Raw genomic sequence first — 17,622 nt, forward strand, 5'->3', positions numbered from 1 at the left:
CTAAAAACATAAGAGACACATCTTAGTCAAGACCACCTAGGTTCTTTAAAAAACATAAAAATCCTATTTCTCAGTGCAAAACCAAATGGGAAAAGCTACAGAAATATAGTTTTTTTTTTTTTAATTGAGAAACCATTTCTCTTTGAAAAGAATAATCCAAAGATAATGCTGAGCAATTAATGCTAAATGCTGTTGTACGACTGAATTTTTGGCATCTGACCACTTTGAGGCCCTTTACCAGCACCTGAGTTTTTACAGTGCATAGCTGGAATTTTTTGGGCAGGCAGTGGGTGACCAGTGCAGTCTCTATGGAGAGCCCAGCTGCCTACGACACATCACGTCTGTGCCAGCTGCAGCTCTTCCAGTCCATGTTTACCCAGGTGATACCGAGCCAGATCCTTTCTTGTCACAAGTCCAACAGCCTAGAAGCAGAACAGACATTGAGTATGGTGTGATGTGGTTAGTTTTGCTGTACAGTGACATATATAGCACCGTATCCATGAGAACTTAATGGTGCTGCAGTCAAGTTGCCCACACAGAGGACGTGCTGTTTTAAAGGACTTACCCTGTTTTCATTGTCTACCACCACCAGGTGCCTTAAACCAAGAGCTCGGAACAACTTAAAGACACGAGGAAGAGAGGTCTCCTGCAATTAAAACAAATACAAATGACATTTATTGGCCCTCTGTTCTTGTGTCCAACCAATGACAGAGAGCTGCCAACATAGGGAAACAATGAAACTTTCTCCAGAGATGGTGACTGAAGTATTTTTGCTCACCTAAAAAAACTACAATGAGGGATGGGACAACATTTTCAGTGAATTCAAACAGAGAACTAAATCAGGCATATTGTTAAACATCAAGCTGTTGTCTAGGTTATTGTCAGCGAGCTACAAGCGGCTGAACAATTGTGCTGAGTCTTAGGGATTCCCAGCATGCTGACTGTGGGGGGTCACCTGGGGCACGGTGTATGGTGTGGGGTTCATGAACTCGGTCAAGTCCATCATGCACTCTCTCTCGTCCTGTGACACGTGGATGGACTGAATCGGGGGAAAGCGGGGGTAAGCATCCCGGAAGTCCTTCAACTGGAGCTTGCGCTGGTTGAGGCAAGAGCGAGCCCTCTCCACGAACACCTGAACCAAGGGGAGCAAGTGTGAAACTCAGAGCTGAGTTAAGACTTGTCACAAAAGGGAAAGGAAGCAACAGCAATAGCACATAGGTTTTAACATTGTTCCATAAAATTGTATGTGCACAATGGTATCCAATTAGCTGTCACAACTCATTTTGCAAGTTCAGACTTCGTACACCTCACCTTATGTTTCAGGAGAACAATAAGCTGGGATCGTAGAATTAATCCACATAATTTGCCCGGCTGATAGAGAGAAACGAAGAAGAGATTAATTACATACTGCTATTGTTTGATTACAAAGCATTACAGTTTTGAGCAGTAATAATAATAGTACCTCAGTATTGTCGATGTATTCATTGACAACTGGGAACCCATTGTGATTGGTGCTCGTGTTGCTTAGGACATCCACAATGGTCCCCACCTTCTCTATCCTATTGAAACTCGTCACAGGAGAGCTCATCACCTCCCTGTGAGGGTCAAGGCAACAAAACACAGCTCAAGACATCTCACAATTCTCCACTTTTTCAAGGCTCCTACCCAGTTTCCAAATTACAGGTATGCGCACCTCTGGATCAGTGACCACTGAGAGGAGGAGGAACTGTTTACCTGGCAGTGAGAGAATGAGAAGTGGCCGGGGCTTCCCAGTGAAGGAAAGGCACACTCTGCAGCTTGATGTGGATGTCATACAACCCCTGTGAAGCATACAGACACAGGCCTCAGATCCACTGTGAAGGGACTACAGCAAGTCTCACTTCTCATAGAAAGAAGGAACAGACATAATGTGATCTGGTAAAAATCCACATTTTGCTCATTCCTTCCTTCACACAGCTGCAATGTGCGAGAGTGATGTAATGTGGGGAACAAGGGTTGCTAATATTGAAAATGGAACTTGCCGTTCAGGAATGTACTGTATTAATGCAAGATCCAGGTCACCAGTCAAATGAACCAAGAGCTCTCAGCTTAAAGTGGTATAAACAACCAAATTAATTACCAGTGTTCTAATGGAATGAATGAAAAAATAATGCCTTACAAGCAAAATACAACTGTATTTAAGACTAATGATATGTGGTTTAGACTTTATTTTGATATAATATGAAAGAAAAATACTTCAGAGGGGTAGTTTAACATAGTACATAAATCCTAAACTCACCTCTACAAAATAATCGCCCACGATTTTTGCAGTCATGAGTACCAGCATGATGGGGAGACCGTATGTGACGTTGCCTGTGGCTTCCACCATGATGACAGTCAGACTGAGGGTCATTCTCACAATTCCACCTAAAGGTCACATTACATTTGCATGACTAAACAATCAGAACAGAAAGCACACACTTCAATCACTAGTTACTACAGCAAGCTGGCTGAGCGTAGCTCCATGAGTAGGACTCACCAAGCTGAGCCGCTGCTCCAATCAAGGCGTACTTGCCAGGATCTGCCCATATCTACAAAATAAAATACATCAGGGTTAAAGACAGAGGCCTATTACTGATCAAAGTGCACCCAGCTATAGAACAGAAATCCACCATATCAAATTCCATCATCTCTTCGCTAATTCTCTAACCAGCTGGACACTTACAGAACCACTGGAGGTGATTGTAGCCAACAGGATGCCAAAGAGCCGCCCCCAGGCTGCCCCGATCAGCAGAGAGGGGATGAAGACACCAGCGGACACTGTCAGACCGTATGTCCAGCAGGCCAAGAAGAAATAACTCAATGTGAACATGCCCAGGGTCAGGGGGTTATAGGACCCTGACAGAGATAAGAAAACATAGGTAACCATGTTAAAGATGCAGGTATTGAACAGCAGATATTACATCAGATTTTTAGATGTCCACCAGTAAAGAAATAACAATCATAAATGGTAGCTGTGACTAAAAAATATCTGACAAAAAAGTACACATTCTAATATGTGACTTAATATTAAGTCACTGAAACACATACATGTATACTGGAAAACCTAAAGTGAAATTTCTTTCTGAAAAGCACACATTTGTTCTACTGAGGGAGACTAAATGTGGTAGGACGGTGTCGGCAAGACCAGGCTAGTTAAATTCAGTGATGATAAAATATTTTTTCCACCAGAGGGCAGATGTGCACCAATGAGGAAACAAGTTACTCACTCTTAGACACTCTTAGATTTGGCCTGAACAAACACGTAACAGTTTATGAGCTCCGTTGTGAAACAACAACATGAACAAAAGCAGAACACTGACTTCCTTGCACTTCCAGAATTGTTTTTATTGGTCATTACCAGAAAAACCACTTGAACGGCCACCTGAAACTTTTCAGCTGATTACAAATATTAAGTCTGACATCCTTACCCTATCATAATAATTATCATTTTTATCCAATGCAAATGGAATAAGCGTGGGAACAGAAAGCTGTTATTTCAAGAACTCATTCCAAAAATTATGATAGAAAACGTGAAAGCAAAAATGAAACTAAAACGCACTTGCTAACTCTGCTACCCGACCAATCAGGTGTGGTTCTTACTCCCCAGCAGACAAGGTGCAGACTAGATTCAGAAACCATCACAAAAAAACACCAATTCTGTGTTTTAAAATAAAGTAATAGTTATATTGATTTCTGAACCAGGTAGTAGTAGAAATTACATATGGAAGTTCACTTTTATCTAGCTGCAAATAACACTGCCCATTAACAAGATTTTAGTACAGCATGGTTGATTAGAAATTCAATTTGTTTGCTCACTTCTTTACTGGCATTTGAAGGATCAACTGCTGGTAATCTGTTTGCATGCACCATGACTGTAAATAGATCTCCAGTCTCCAAATCGCCAAACTATTTTAATCTCTGATTTAACTGTTTGTCTTCAGTCTTCTACATTTGTAGAAATTCTGTTAAAACTTTATAACATATGTTAATTTCATAACATATAACATTTAAATTGATTGCTTTATTGCAACGCATACATATGAGTAGTCTAAGTGTGAAAAATGCCAGGGAACACAAAGCTGTATAAATCACTCACTGGATGATGAGACCATGTCCTACCTACATCATTCCTACCATTTCAAACATTGCCAGACAAACTGCCAGCCCACAGGTTTCATTCCAACTCTTGCCCCACCCTTTAGAACTGAAGAACTGAAACGAAAAGTGTTTAACTACATTTATGTCACAGGTGCCTAAATATTCACACGAGTATTTAGGCACCTGTCATCCAAGTGTACTTGTTTTTAACCACTTCTGGTGGACCTTCTGCCATTAACACAAAACACATAAAATGAGGGGGCGCTACAAAATAATAATCTATACTCAAATTAAGTCTTTGAATAGATGCAGAAAATCTTCATGAATCAAGCTAAAATATAGGCTACAATATCCTTTCTTTTACAATCTGCATTGTTTTTAGATGTTCAAGACCCATATTTTATATTTTTCAGTTGCAACAGGTAGCTGTGTATCTGGACATGAAAGTTGAGCCAATTGTATTACAGCACACATGGCTACCAAGTTATTGGGTAACTAATGTATCCGTAGCATTGAAACTGAAAGAATGAAGTGTATCTGACAGAGTGTACAGTGTCAACAATTTCCAAGTTGACAGTCGTCTGTGTGGAAAACTTGTTTAACATCAAACAGGGACCTGCCAACAGACAATCTCAGTGACCTATTCCCAACATAACTGGATATGCAGTGGGATATACCTTTGATTGACAAGGCCTGCAAACAGCTAGGATTAGCCCTCTAATTAAATAAACAGTCAATTTTCCCTGAATCACAATAACACAAAGCTCCATTTTACTTTGCTATGTTTTCTAACTGTAACTAAATGTTTTGCTTAAAAAGCACCAAATAAGCTGCATTTATTCTCTGGGGAGGGTAAAATCAGAAAGCTCACACTGCTGGGTTGATAGCAAGAATCCCTGAGGATTGTACAAAATCCACCTCCCAGAATGACCCATTCCTCCTGGTCTGGGAACCCATGGTTGCTGTGTGATGGATGTAAGTAGGGGCTGCAAGGGAGCAGCGAGGCTGAGTTTCAGCAGTGTTCCCAGCTGAGGGCTTGTGAAAGCAATCAGGGAACTCCGAAAAGGAGACAGGGGCATAGGGTGTCTGAGTGCTCTAACAGCTGCCAAACATCCTGTTCTTCTGAATCACCCCAGGGTTTTTTTCTGGCACCTGGATAGCAGGGCCTCTATCCAACAACCTCAATGAAAAGCTTGACTGAGATGATGTGCAGAGAGAGACATTCTGAAACATTCCCTTTCTCTTTGTGCCCAAAGAGAAGGTCACCCTCTGGCCTATGGTAGACTCTGATTCCCTTTAATGCTGTAATTGTGTGAGTTATGAACAGACTGAAAGGGAGGTGTGCTTTCTGTGGATGGTAAAACCAGAAGTACACAAACCTGGCGTGTTATGAAAAAGACTCCTGACGCTCCTCTCTGGTGTGTTAAAGAAAGCCGAGGCCATGGAATTATACTCCCCATCGGCACAGAACAGCTGCAGCACAGAGGAGAGTAGTGTCAATACGGCATACTTGTAAAGAAGCAGTTCTATGACACGTTAAAAGGTGCAGAAAAAAAGATGAAAAGGTGCCAACCCCAAACATTAACAAGACTTATTACTGAAGCCATAAGTGAAAATACAACACTTGTGTTCTTTCATGAACACAAAAAAGAATGGACATGAAGTCTAAATAACCATTCATATATGCATATCAGAGTGAAGCAATATGTGGTAGTTTATCCAGTGTTTTGAGGACATATGGCACAAATCCCCTTGGGATCTCCAGCCCTTTGTTCAGATATCACAGTCTTACCTGCAGAGGATACTCCTCTGCCTGGTCTTGTACCAGAGGCTGGCAGTCATTGGAGAAGTAAATCATAGCAAAGGAGACAGTGGCTGTTACTGCGGCAACCAGCATGGCCTCCATGACCTGCAGGCATGGCCGGTGGATGTACCTGAGACAGTCCACAGCGAGAGATTATAGGAGCCTATCCTCTCAAAACCATTCCTTGTGTCATTACAATGCAATGCAACCAGTAAGATATGGTACAAGTGGGTTTTACTTCAGAGGCAACAAAAGGCCAAACATCTCACTAGTGAGGTGACCTATTAGGGTTCTTCACATGACATCACAGCACCAGCTTGCGTTCCACTTAACAATAATATAGGAAGGTTTGTGCTGCTCTGTTACTAAGTGGAGTGAGATTCAATATTTTAGCAACAATTTAGAGAGAAGTGTTAGAAAAATAATTTCAATTCACTGCTGCATGTGGAAAGAGTTGTGTGGGCAAATGTAGGTACGCAAAAGCAAATGGCAAAATATTTTATTCCCTGCAAAAAAAAATGACAGACCTGTGCATCTCAGTTGTTCATTGGCAAATTTCTACCTCTGTTATTTCTACCTCTGTTGCATGCTACTGTATCAGAGGACTGCATTCTTCTTGCTTCACCACTTCTGCATGACTTCGCAGTTTGTCACATGGCGGTATGAAGTGAAAATGCGTTCAAAATTTCAAAGCATTTCATTAAAATTCCGTTCCACTTTTAAAATGGGAAAAGTCGCCACTGCTTTGATTTAATTGTTTGTTTTGAACAAAAAAGACATAAATGACTTGATTGTGCGATTTAGTTTCAGAGGCTAAATAATGACATAATCTTACCTGATTCTGAAAATTGTTAGCCAATAATTTAGGACATTAAACAGTGCACCAAGAACACCACCTGATATAAGATAAAAAAAAAAGGTTCAAACAAAATGATGAAAATACAATAGTTTTCACCTACAGATCAAGTACATTCCATGGGGTACAGCAGCTTTCTCACAGAACTAGCTGCAATTGCTGCTCACTCTCAATCTTTTTAAAACTAATATTTATGAAGTGTCACATGCTTAACACGGCCTTGTAAAAACTCTAACATGACAAAACAAAAATACATTATAGGAGGGAAATGCTGCATTATCTTCTGTAAAGAGATTTGTTCAAGTTGAAGGACTTTGCTGGTACTCCACATATACAGTAGTACTGCAACTATGCATTTTCAAATACGTCCCAGAAGCATATGGATGTATTCGTGAATACATTCCAATACTTAATGTATTTGAAAATGTTTTCCATATATACTTGACCTAGCTCAGGTACTACATATCCACTGGTGAAAAGAACAGTAAGCTTGCTCACCAAGAGCTCCCATTGCAATGAAGATGGGAATCTCATAGAGGTTATATGCCACACTCTGAAAAACAGAATGAAACTCTCAGTACCTAGAACAGACTGTGTCTCTTCAGAATTTTCACCCTTTGTACCCATGACAATTTATGGTAACATAACAACAGAAATGCAATGTAATATTCTAACCTTCATTTTATTGTGTTTTTTAGGGCAATCTTGAAAGCATGCCACAACCCCATAAAACACACGAATTGCAATTATGGAACACAGTAAGAAACGGACTGTGGTCTCTCTGAAAACAAAACCAAAAGAGGCACAAAAGTGTCCAGAATCAAAATAACTAAAGGTAGGGAAAGAGACTGATAAGGGCAGAGGATAATGGGCAAACAGCAGGTCTCTAAAATAACTACCAATTTCACAATGAGTATGTTTTAACAGGCAACTGGAAAGGCTGACCTGCCTGTACAGAATAGCCCCATAAAGGATTTTAGATAATTCTGCTGAGACAATACATTTCTCACGCTCAAATCCTAGATTACAATAATCTGTGAAAAAGAATCTAAATGTCTGACTAGTGTGGCAGCCTAAAAGAAAATGTAGTACCCAAATTACTTTCAGCAAAAGCACTCCTCAGGTTTATGGTTTTGATACCAAAGAATACCAAAGAAAATGCATAGACAACAGTCTAGAATATTAGCATCTCTTGTATTTACATTGATATTTACTCATTTGCCAGACACTTTTATCCAAAGCGACAAGTGAGGTAGAGTACAACACAACTATTACTGGTAGAAATACTTCCAGCAGCTGGTATGGTTTAAAAATTACAATAATACTTTGTATTTAAATTCACTGCAATGTAATTCCATCCTGGCTTTGAATGAAATAAACCCAAGTCAGTAAATTCTACTTTTGTTGTTACACAGAATTTTGAGCTTGGCAGGCACAAGAATTCAAAAAATGTCAAAAAGCAAAAAAAAAAAAAAAAAAAAGCCCTGGGGGAGTCGCGATAGATCATATAACATACAGTGTTCCTAACATCGCAAGCAATGTAATTGCATCATCATAGAACTGCCCGCTCCCCTGGGTAACCACAGAAAAGGCACAGTCACACACTGCTCTCCAGTGCCAGGGAGACAGGTTAAACTGTGCCAGCGGGAGGAAGACATGGGTAGGAAGTGTGCCAAAAATAAAATGAACTGCAGCTTTGTTTGCAGTGATCAAAGGAATGATTCATGAGTGAGAACAACTCATTGCACAACTCCAAATCCTGCTGCTTTTCTGATTTTTCCAGTTCACTTGAGTACTTTATGAACACGATCAATCTACACATTGCTGTCTCATTTTAAATTCTGAATTCAATGCATTTGCCCACTGACAAGTGCTACCCACCATGCAACTCTGAGTGGCACTGCTTTTTCAATGCTCAGTTCACTTCAAAATTTCATGGCTGGATTCAACCTAGATGTAATAGTCATTTTTAAATGGTCAAGTTTTACTGATCTGTCTGCGGACAAACGCAAACCAACACACAACTCCCACTAGTTCCCCCTTTTTCAAAGCTGAGTTCACAGAAACAGAGTACAATCAAGATGAACATGCACAGTCTCAGTGGATTCTCCCTGCTGACTTCTCTTACACAAGAATCCATCCAGATCATGATGTGAGACTTGGTGTTACCACCATATCCCAATGCACTGACAGCCTGTGCTCCACTCGCCAAGCCCAGACTCACTAATGCAAGTCACACATTCTCTATGAATGTATTTTACTTTAAATGTATTCATGAAGTTTGTTATGATGTTTGTGGTTAATACTGGTTGTAAACACGCTTAAAGTATAATTCAACCAGTTTCATTAATGTATGCAGTGTTTCTCACATTTCCTGTAGTAAGAATCACACTGAAGAGACTTCTTCATTAAGCAATTCAAAAGTTAATTTTCAAGCTAACTGCACTATAAAGTAAAGCCACATCAAGCATGTAAAAGGTTAAGGCAGAAAATGGTTTAAATATAAAGTGAAGGGATATGGACCATCTTAAACTCTTTGTCTATTCTTCACTTCTATTCTTGTAAAGAAATAAATCTTAGAAAAGTAATCAACACTGCAGGGAGACAGAGGAAGTAAACTGAGCTCAGAAGCTTCACACAAAAAAAATAAAAAAAGAAAAGAATAAAATACAGGAACCTCAAAATATGTTATCTAAAATTCCATTTAGGCTCAAAATATCCTTGCCTTCCCTCCAGTGTGTGCGATTCATATCCATGATGACTTCTAATGTGTCACGCAGGCAGCTGTCTGCTGTAAAAATCTAATTATGTTATGTGTGGTCATGTGTGAGAATAGACTTCTTAGTATCCTCTTCCAAGTTTCCAAATGAATATACCACTGAGTCACTCAAGAGAAGAGCAAGCCCTTGGAAATTCTATTTAATACATACATGACAATAACTGAGTAGAATCCATATTTGCAGTCCAGCTGCCCGTTAAACCACCCCTGGCAACTGACAAATGGTGTAATATTCAGGTAAAAAAAAAAGCACATCCAATAGCCCCTCACTTCTGGCGACACATTTCACATTACTCAAAAAGGCTGACAGAAAGAGACCGTGCAAGTACTTACATCGCTTTCAAAACGCCCAAAGTTAATGAGACCAGGATTAGAGAGATCTCCTGGTTTCTTGTGGTAGATACTCAGGAAGAAGTTGAGGGTAAAGGTTGACATCATGGAGGCGAAAAACTAAAAAGAAGAAGAGATCACTTTCAAAACAGGTTTGACACAGAACACAATTTTACTGCATAAACCTGTCCCTTAATACTCACAATTCTCCAGGTCAACATCTGATTCCAGAATGAAGCCCCTTCCTCCAAGCTGAAAAGAACGCCACCTATAAGAATGTAGAGTAGTCTGAGCATCTATACATGGCTCTAGAGCCAGACAAATAAGGGAGGCACATGTTGAACAGAATTAACATTCCCCATAACCAGAATATATTTTGCCTTCTTTGTGGTACATTTATTATATTATTATAGTATATATATCATTATAAATTATAGTATATATACTGGAGTTCATCTTTCGTGCTATTGTGTGCAATTTGTAGCTTGTTTCTGCTTCTGCTGTTGTTTTGAACCTTATTGTGATTTGAGATAAAAAAAAAACAGAGGTGTAAAAAATGTAGATGAAAGATGCATATAAAGGCTCCTGTTTCCATGATCACTAAACATTTTGGTGTGAACCAGTCAACAATGTCACATCTGCATTAGTACTGCATTCATGCTAGTTCAACTCCCAACAGACAATGACCAGGGCAACCATGCACCACCACCACTGTGCGAGATCAGAACATATGACTGAAGCATCTCCAGGACCTATATGTTCCTACATCCCAACTGCCAAAGTGCATCACCATGGCCAGATAAGCTCCCATACAGTGGCTCAAGGATGACGGCATCAAAACCTAACATGCAGTATACCTGTCTGCTTGGCTCTGAACGGTTGGCTTAGGACAGCACCTCACACCTGGGCACAGAGCCTCCAACAGACACTGGCCAAATGGAAATTGGCACTGTGAACGGCAAGTCTACCCAAGAAATAAATCACTCTGTGTATTGTTTATGTCTGGTCAGAATCTAAGTCAGGAAAATATATTGCTTTTAATGCCTCTCGTGGTAAGTGATTAACAAATTTAATGTAAAGGTAACTGAGATATAAAGCAAGGAAGTATCAACAAGGCTTGTTTGTAACCACATTGAGAATGTTGTTCATCAGTGAAAAGTAAGTGTTTTCACTGCAATACTCACCCACTGGAGCTCCAAAGGCTGCAGAAACACCAGCAGCTGCACCTGCTGACACAAAGTCCCTCTTCTCCGTGTCCCTGCGGAAATACTCAAAGATCTGCGAAGCAAAAAGAATGACAAGATTCCAACCCACAGCTGTTAAGTGCTTGATCTTATTTTACCAGAAGCACGCACTGTAGGTAAACCACTTTATGGACTCTACTTACCTTGAAGTCTCTCTTCAGGGAGGTGCTCCGCCCCTGAGACACCCCAGCAGCCACCACAGCCCCTGAGTGGATCATGGGTCCTTCCTGGTTAGACAGGAAGCTGTTCATGTCAGCTCTTCTGGCCATGAGCAAATTCACCTCTATACCTGTGCCCACACACTGAGAAGAGAACTAGCGCTTCCTTCTGATATTTACCTTTCCGACAGCCAGGCCACCTACCACGGAGCAAATCACCCCACACACTTTCACCACCAGGGTCTGCAGAGGAAACACAAGCAATATCAGAGGGCACAGTGTTATTTCATTACATTTTCATATGTAACAGCACATCATATTTATGGACTGTTCTTGTGAATACAACTGTCCACTGTAACAAGTTCCTTGGTATCTCGAGCAGTGTGTTGAAGACAGCACTAAATCACTACTGAGTAGAATTGCAGAAAATTACAATTCCCATTTAAGTTACCATGTCATTTGCATTTACACAAAGCTTCTTCAGATTCCATTTCCACTGATTGGATAAGGGGCCACAAATGCCATCCATCTATGTCTTTTCAGAATGACAGACACTACCTTCAGTCGCACCACCCTGGGAATTTTCACTCCATTCAAGTAGCACTTTATCTGCGGGATTCCACTACCAGCAGCAATGGGCTGTGAGAAAATAAAGGAAAAAAAACACATGAATTTCATGATGTGACAAAAATCAGTTGCTGTTTTCATCGCAAAGACCAGTCTCAATACACAGCATTGCACTGAATAACGATATAGTGCACCTAAGATCCAACAGGCCTTTATCCACTAGGTAGAAAACACTATGCAGGCCTGAGCAAAAAAGTCTGGGATTGGCTTCCCCACCACACAGAAACCCAGGCAAGAACAACTCCAGGAAGGACATGACCCAAACAAAGGAGGAATGGCTATGTTACATTTTGTGTACAGCATATCAAAAGAACACAAGAGAACCTCCTTACCTCAAAAAAGGCCACAATCACAGAGCCTACCATGACGAACACTGAGTTCAGTAACGCCCAAAGAATGAGAGAGATGGAGAGTCCCCCAACCTCTGTGAATTTCTCAATGTCTGAGAGGTTTGTTCAGGAAAATCCAGTTTATATTTCCAGGAAAGCTGCAGACCTACGTTAGAGCACAACAACCATCCAATACACTATCAGACTGGACCCTATTTAATGCATGGGTTTCATTAAGATAAAGGATACTCTGTTTGACTAATTGATACTTGACCCCTGCCAGGTTCTCAACCACAATGTCGATGAAGCAAGCAATGAGACCCGTCAAGAAGCCAATGAGCCCACACACCACCCAGCGATTGATCTCCAGACATCTGAATCCCTGTGCAAATAATAATGGTAAGATCAACAGACAAGCTACAGTTAAGTCATTATCACTCAGTCCTTACTTACTTGAAATGAATAACTGTATGTTTTGTTCATTATGCAGACTACTGTGTTAGATGTCTTAAACATTTGTATTACAAGAATGCCTGGGCCATTGTAATTTTCCATAGGTAATCAATGCCATCAGTCCCAGAATGGGAAACACTGTGAAGCTCAATGTCTCAATCAACACTCAGACTGACCATGTAGCTCATCCGCTTCTCTTCCTCCAAGAATAGCTGGTTCTCACTGTTGTCATAGTCAAGGCTCTGAAACAAGTACCACACAGATATTATGCACTCATTCATATAAACAGATCAGTAATCAAAACTGTCTTTTCATCTGTCCTCTGAAATCATCAAGATTATGTTCTATGCAGTTTGGATTCAAACACATACATCATGTGCAACACTATGTTTCAAAACAAATGTAGTTACAGTTAATTATGACCTCTTGCCTCCTCTACAAATAATGCTCCATCATCAAGAGTGCTTGAGTGAATATGCTGTTACTCAAGGGGCAAAATACATTTCCTCTAAGGCCACTCTTTTCATGGAAGTAAAACCATTCTCTGAAGTCCAAGACAAAGCTGAGATGCTCTACCTCATATTTGAGAGAAAGCAGCTTCTCATTATGGGGGATCTCTTTAGGCCGGCTCAGGATTGCTTCCTGCACATGATTAGATGTGGGAAAGGAAATCAGTTATAAGAACAATAAAAGACTCTTAATTCACTGTTGACCTAATTTGAGGCAAACAAAATAATTACTTGCACATGCAACACAAGTGCACTGAAGGGCTGTAATCACTTTCCTGCACAAAACTGCATACACTGCAACAGTCTGTCTATGGGTTAGTTACAGAAATCCCTCTGAATAGAAAATGCTATATGGTCTGGTTAGAGGGTCCCAGGGGATTTAACCAAACTGATTCATTACCTATGAAACTCACCACACAGGTTTAACTCCTTTGTTAAATCAGGGCCGAGACACAATAAACAGCCCATACATCAGCAAGAGCATGGTACCAAATCACACTTTCTGGAAAATCACATGAAGTCAAAGTACTTGGTATTTTACTGGAACAGTTTAGAGTGAAACTGTAAAGCAATAAAAAGTCACTATCCTGTGTCTGTTGCCCTGCTCATTGTGAGGAGAGAAAAATAATGTAAAAGACACTTGGGTTGTGAGCACTGACCTCCTCTGTAGTGATTTCTTCTTCCAGGTCAACAGTACTCAGCCTACCTATCCGAAATATGCTGCCTCCAGAAAACTATGGACAAAAGATAACATATTTCACACTGAAAGAGTTCATTCTTAATCTCTTTGTGGATTTAAAACCTTATTTTAAGGTTTCCGTGGAATGTAATGACTTTTCAATAAAATGACTCTTTGAAATGTAGCCCCACATTTATTTAATTTGACCAAAAAAAAAATAAGCAGTGAAACACTTGGTTTAATTAATTAATTAACCACATTTGTTTACTTGAAAGGGGTCCAGTGTCCAAAGCAAAACTGTAGAGAGTGTTCAAAAAGAGCACAGTGTATATGTAACAGCATTATTATGGATGCATTACCACTCCTCACACTGCTCTTTTTGTGTAACGAGATGTAGCCATATTCTTCAATAGTGCCTGTGTTCTTCACTGGTATAGGGTGAGAATAATCTTTGAAAAAGGCACACACTTTCAAAAAGCATCACTGTATCACAGCACCAAGAGGTCATCTTTGTTGGATACAACAGATTCATTCACAAGTCATGAAAATATTAAGCAATCAAAACTGATTTCAGGTTCATCTTACTCTTTTGTTGTTTGTTTCAGATACAAAATACTTGTAGGGCAGGCCGTACTTGAACGAGTTAACCAAAGCAAAAGTAATGGTCTGCAATCCTATCCATCCTTCCACCACTCCCACAGATAATTACTGCCTTTTACAGAATTCGAAAGGGAAACCATTCCACAAATTCATTCCAATCACCCAAAAAAATCCCCCCTGGTAATGGCATTTTCATTTTTTCCTGAATACTGACTGGACAAATTAAGTCAGCTGTTTGAGTCTGTGGTTAATAGACAGCTTTTTAATCAAAGTACAAAGCATCAGGTTAAAAACAAAGTTTTTCCCCCGTAAACCAGCATGTCATCAAAAGTACATCTCAGAAGTGGGATCATAGAGTATGGTTCTGCTCCAATAAAGACAGCAGCACAGAGCCTGAACTCTGGATGCCTTCCACTCTAATGACCATGACATCTTACCATGTGATCAGGTGCTTGTCTGTCTTTGGGAAGGGGGGAAATCTGCTGTAAATAAATTAACTAATGGATGACACATGAACTCTTCCACTATTAGCTATTTCCTCTGTTTAATATTTGCCATTTGACTGGAATAATGTTTTCATGTAGAGCTGGCATGAGATATGAAAGGTGAAAATTCAGCAGTTTGCACAGACCACTTTTATGCTGTACACAGACGAAGAAAAGAATGTCACTCATTATTTAAAAGAATGTCACTCATTATTTATCTGTATCTGTTTCTTCTTGTCCTCCAATGAAGAAATTTTGTCTCTCACAGAGATTGCATCACAAGGACATCAGCATGCAGTACATATTTCTCATGCACCACATCCATCTTAAACCTAAGGTATATAGGCTACACACCCTTTTCTGAGTCTACATCTTGTTCAACATTACATTTGTAATTAGATTTTATGTGCAAGCATTCAATGTTTCTCTGGATAGGCATGTCTTCTTAGCAATAGATACAGCTACTACAGTATGCAAGCAAATAATAAAAATAATAAACTGCAATGCTGGAAATTCTAGCAATAAAACGATATGATGAGTAACTCTACCATCTAGCTACCACTGTGCAGGGATCACTTCCCAAACTGGGTAATTACATAGTTGCTCAATATGAAATAGGCTGGCTGAGTGGTTTCCACATTTTAAAGGTCCAAGCCCTCACACCACAACACACATAACTATTGTTGGCCTTGCTTTCTTGCTGGGAATTAAATGACACTTTTATTAAGCACAGTGTAGAGGTAGCAACTGCCAAAACTGAATAGTTATGGCTAGTACAAAAACAAACAATATGTTAAATAAACCTTAATGCCTAACTTTTAATTGACTTTCAATGACAGGCTATGAGATGTAGGCAACAAGAATGTCGAATAGGTTGTTCCTTTTTAATTTGATGTAGCTACATAACTGGATAATATATGACTGTATTTGTACAGACCCAAACAAAAATGAGATTTGTGCTGGTCAACGGTGTCGTACCGATGGCAAGTGGAAGCAGTAAAAAGCCAGCATGGATATTTGACATTCTGTTATATTAACTACCCATATATCGTATTGTTCATGTGAACTTACAGTTTCTTTTTAAACACCTGCCACAGCTATATTGTTAAGTGCTGGTAAGTTACCCACAAGTTGGTGGTCCACACTGTGAGCCAACTTTTATCTCTGTAACGTTATGTAACTACATGCATCACACCTAACTAGCAAGATAACTAATGTTAACTATCTTTGTAGTCAATCGGGGGCACAGCTAACTGCATGTAGCAACGTGGTTCGCAAGCAACACTGTGAAAGGCAAAGACTGGCGTGTCTAATAATGAACAAAACTTCAACGTTGTGTGTTAGATAACTAGCCTGCTCATGAACAGACGTAGCTATCGTAAGAAGAAAACTCCTTTACTCGAATTTACCTGTCTGGTGTATCTAGCTGCGCCAGTAGCCCCATTCAGAAGTGCAGTACCCTCCCCCTGGGCCAGGTCGTCATCCCGGCTGGACCACGACACTTTCTTTGTGATGTTTGCCATGGTACCCAGGGGCAAGGAGTCGCTCCTGCTAGTTTTAGCGGTGGCCGTTTCAGCTTTTGTTGCAGTCTTTCAGCGGTTCCTTGTTGCCTCTTTTTCATATGACTCTCATTGTGATCCCGTGATTACAGAAGGGAAAGGCTGACAGCCTACGGAAGGCTTACGAGAACACAGAGTTCTTCGAAAACAGGGTTTATGGGAAATGTAGTGTTTTAGTGAATGTCACGCAGATTTAGCGTTTGCCTTTGCCTGAACACGGTAGGATTTAGTGCCTAAAATATCACAAAATTATACTTAGAACGCATAAAAATGCTCTCAAAACAGATAAGATGATAGCTGAACCATACACAAGATGAGAAGGAGCATGTACTCTGTGCAAGACGTACAAAACACAATGCAAGATAATCCAACACTCCACATAACGTGCTTTAGACACCGTATGGTATGGATGTCTCATCATTATCTGTGCTCAGGAAACAAAACATAGAATAATAATAATTAAAAAACACACATATAATGCCTGAGTGATAAGAACACATAAAATAGATTTATTTACAAAGAAAAACCATGGTAATAAAAATGCAATAGTAGTGAAAAATTAAGGATTCACCATATCTTACAATGTACTGTACTGTATGTATGTTTCTAAAGAAACATAAGAATGTGGCTAAGCCACAGACTGTATTTTGATAGTAAAATTATTCTGTATTATATTTATTCTGTAAGACTAGTATAACACCCAGGAGGTCCTTCAGCCATGGTGTGATGCAGAATTTGCTGCAGGTGGTCCTTCCTCAGGTCCAGTGCGGCAGACATTTCAAATGAACACATACTTGTTATATGTGGGTCTCTATGTTCCTTCTAATTCAGGCCTCTCACACCAAGAAGCTGATACAACTTTCTCATGAAGTCACATTGAACACAATCATTCAGTTGTGCTAACTTAATCATCTCAATGAGGCATTTAATTCGTCCTCCTTGCATACTTGCTCTTTTTTAATAGTATTTCATATAAAATGTTTATTGTAATCTCAACATTTAATTTGATATGTATCTTTTTGTAATGGAGGTGTATTAACAATGTAAAGTTGGCTCCCAAATTGCTCAGTTTTCCTCCATTGTCATGTCTT

General features: G+C 39.8%; 1 protein-coding gene across 1 annotated transcript; it reads right to left on the reverse strand.

Annotated features, from left to right (window-relative positions):
- Positions 1 to 196: 196 nt before the first annotated feature.
- LOC118793344 (H(+)/Cl(-) exchange transporter 7-like) lies at positions 197 to 16,628 on the reverse strand. The gene is made up of 25 exons (XM_036551488.1): positions 16,382 to 16,628; positions 13,868 to 13,942; positions 13,276 to 13,341; positions 12,876 to 12,941; positions 12,496 to 12,628; positions 12,250 to 12,359; positions 11,849 to 11,929; positions 11,471 to 11,533; positions 11,276 to 11,359; positions 11,073 to 11,166; positions 10,092 to 10,156; positions 9,892 to 10,008; positions 7,278 to 7,332; positions 6,759 to 6,819; positions 5,912 to 6,053; positions 5,499 to 5,592; positions 2,705 to 2,877; positions 2,519 to 2,570; positions 2,279 to 2,406; positions 1,735 to 1,820; positions 1,463 to 1,595; positions 1,312 to 1,371; positions 956 to 1,132; positions 566 to 646; positions 197 to 422 (listed from the first exon to the last, which is right to left on the reverse strand). The coding sequence occupies exons 1-25, from the start codon at positions 16,493 to 16,495 to the stop codon at positions 336 to 338; spliced, it is 2,397 nt and encodes a 798-aa protein (XP_036407381.1). The 5' UTR covers positions 16,496 to 16,628; the 3' UTR covers positions 197 to 335.
- Between the last annotated feature and the right edge of the window lie 994 nt (positions 16,629 to 17,622).

The sequence above is a fragment of the Megalops cyprinoides genome, chromosome 1 (genome assembly GCF_013368585.1).
Source record: "Megalops cyprinoides isolate fMegCyp1 chromosome 1, fMegCyp1.pri, whole genome shotgun sequence".
In the NCBI taxonomy this organism is placed as follows: Eukaryota; Metazoa; Chordata; class Actinopteri; order Elopiformes; family Megalopidae; genus Megalops; species Megalops cyprinoides.

What these genes read in the sequence shown, in the direction of transcription:
- LOC118793344 (XM_036551488.1), bottom strand. Translation starts at nt 16,495, where the DNA reads ATGGCAAACATCACAAAGAAAGTGTCGTGGTCCAGCCGGGATGACGAC. An exon ending in CCAGGGTGGTGCGACTGAAG is followed by an intron (nt 11,534 to 11,848) that starts GTAGTGTCTGTC and finishes TTTCCTCTGCAG; the next exon opens with ACCCTGGTGGTGAAAGTGTG. An exon ending in CTAACAATTTTCAGAATCAG is followed by an intron (nt 6,054 to 6,758) that starts GTAAGATTATGT and finishes GGACTGTCTCAG; the next exon opens with GTACATCCACCGGCCATGCC.